Source organism: Berghia stephanieae, chromosome 4, assembly GCF_034508935.2.
Source record: "Berghia stephanieae isolate SIO BIC M18660-M18661 chromosome 4, UCSD_Bste_1.3, whole genome shotgun sequence".
In the NCBI taxonomy this organism is placed as follows: domain Eukaryota; kingdom Metazoa; phylum Mollusca; class Gastropoda; order Nudibranchia; family Aeolidiidae; genus Berghia; species Berghia stephanieae.
In genome coordinates, this window is record NC_088363.1 from 38,349,729 (window position 1) to 38,352,228 (window position 2,500).

Below are 2,500 nucleotides of genomic sequence, written 5' to 3' on the forward strand. Positions count from 1 at the left end.
CTCACCTTTATAACATCCCCTTGATAGCAAAGAGATGAAAAGTTGGCAACCACGATGGTATTTATCAACGATGCTAAGCGTGGCCACATTGATGTCGATCTTTACCAGACACAGGAGTTGAATGCTGTCCCAAATCTCGTCCAGGTTATCGTTGAATGTGTAAATTTGACAAATATCCTCACTGACTTTCTTGTCATTATCCTTGATAAAAGGTCTAGAACATGGCGGGCCAGACCTGGTGTAAGCTTGGGGAACACAGTATGACTGTAATATGTCAAAAAGTATGTATGAATATTCATATTTAATATACAAAAAAAAAAAAATGAATATGACAGATTAAAAAAACTACCAAGTTCTTCAGTCAATAACAAAAATAGTAAAATGTTAATACATCTGCCAGTTGTCAAATTTTTAAGTGATTTAATACGTTTCTTAACTTTTTTTTTACTGTTTTTGTCATTGGCTGAAGAAGTGTTTTGAGTCCAAAACATTTCCATATTTGGTATTTTGTTCTTTTTTAAGGCTTTATATTCATTGTTGTACATAACATTTTACAGTCCACATCTACAAGCTGCATTTATATAAGAACAGTTACATACCCTAGTACTGTTCCATGGATTTGCTATGCTCAAAAAAAAAGAAAAGAATTGAGCTTTATACAGCGCAATATCCACTAAACGTGCTCAAAGTGCTTTACAAGGAGTCCCTGACCAACAGCAACACTTATCATTTAGGACGATATACAATTTATTTTGAGAGAGACAACGCTGTTAACAGCCAGGTACTCATTTTACACCTGAATACGGTAAAAGAATGTCAGTAAAGAGCCTTTTCCAAGGACTTAACTTTGCGCAGACTAAGGCTCGAACCCAGAACCTTCCAATCCAAAAGTGAGTGTCATATTATATCACTAGACCACATAGCCGCACAATTGACAGCATACATATAGAAAACCTTACGCCAAATCTTGATCAGTAAAATTAATCAATTTAAAAACAGACTTAATCAATGTCAATACATGAAATGCAAGTAATCATGAGTGACCAATAAATCATTGTCTACTATCTCCTCTCTTACTTTCATTCATGCCATAGAGGAGCCATGAGTCAGCTTTCTACCAACACCAAGGACGAAAATATTAATCTTATAGTCACCTGCAACTTTAGCAAATTTCCATTACAAAGACAGCAAGAACACTGGATTTTCTCCTCTTGATTGGTGGAGGAAACGGAGACCGTCTTGCAACCAAGTCTGGGTGCCTGTCCAGAGACACGCTTCACCTCCAGGTTTTGGCATGGCCGGAGCATTTCCTCTGGACTGTAGAAGGGAGGTAAGACATCCAGCCAGCCATAACGAATGGCAAAAACCCATTTCCTTGTAGAGCTGAGAATTTAGTTTGCGTCTTTTGCTGAACTGAGGTGGACTTGAAATTTTCTTTTCTTTCAATAAAGAGATGTAGATTTCACACAGAAGGTTCTGGTAAAATAAATGTAAAGAAAGGCAAAGTATTGTAAATTACAAAACAGATAGGTCATTCTTTTTTTTTTTCCACTTCCATGTATGTTATCATCAAATTGTGTGATTTATTGGCGAAAGCCGAAGATTGAATAAACTTTGAAACTTTGTGATCCATGAAAAACAAATATAATGAAGTGGATGTAATTGTTTTAAATACTGAATACCAACTGCTCTACTTGAAAAACTCTTAAGACAGGAAATAAAAGAAATAAGAATAGTACACGTATTTGTCCGAACAAAGCATTAGACCCAGTGATCCCGTAAATGTTTCAAGCAAATAGAGCGTCAAGCTCTAAAGGTTCACAGACCTGTAATATTCCTTGTTATTGTCCCATAAACTGGGGGACAAAACAATTGCTTGCTACCCTTTGGACATGGCACTGGGTTGCTGGAGAATTGATTATATTTTTTTAAAATGTTTTATAATGTTGTTGTTGTTGTCTCCTCTGTCTTTGACGCAACTATCAAGTTAAAAATGGGCAGTTAGGGATAAAAATATGTAATAATTCTGCCCTTATTTTCTGACCTAATTATTATTATTATTAATATTATTATTATTATATTTTTATTATTATATTATTATTATTATTATTATTATTATTATTATTATATTATTATTATCATCATTATTATTATTATTATTATTATTATTATTATTATTATTATTATTATTATTATTATTATTATTATTATTATTATTATTATTATTATTATTATTATATACCATTATTATCATTATCATTATTATTATTATTATTATTATTATTATTATTATTATTATATTATTATTATTATTATTATTATTATTATTACTAATATTATTATTATTATTATTATTACTAATATTATTATTATTATTATTATTATTATTATTATTATTATTATTATTATTATTATTATATATTATTATTATTATTATCAATATTATTATTATTATTATTATTATTATTATTATTATTATTATTATTATTATTATTATTAT

At 29.8% G+C, this 2,500-nt stretch overlaps 1 protein-coding gene across 1 annotated transcript in view; it reads right to left on the bottom strand.

Moving 5' to 3' along the window:
• LOC144971765 (uncharacterized) overlaps positions 1-2,500 on the bottom strand; it is a 73,328-nt gene that overhangs the window by 34,551 nt on the left and 36,277 nt on the right. Inside the window, 2 exon segments of the mRNA XM_078912838.1 lie at positions 6-235; positions 1,181-1,476. Coding sequence (XP_078768964.1) covers positions 6-235; positions 1,181-1,476 — 526 coding nt within the window.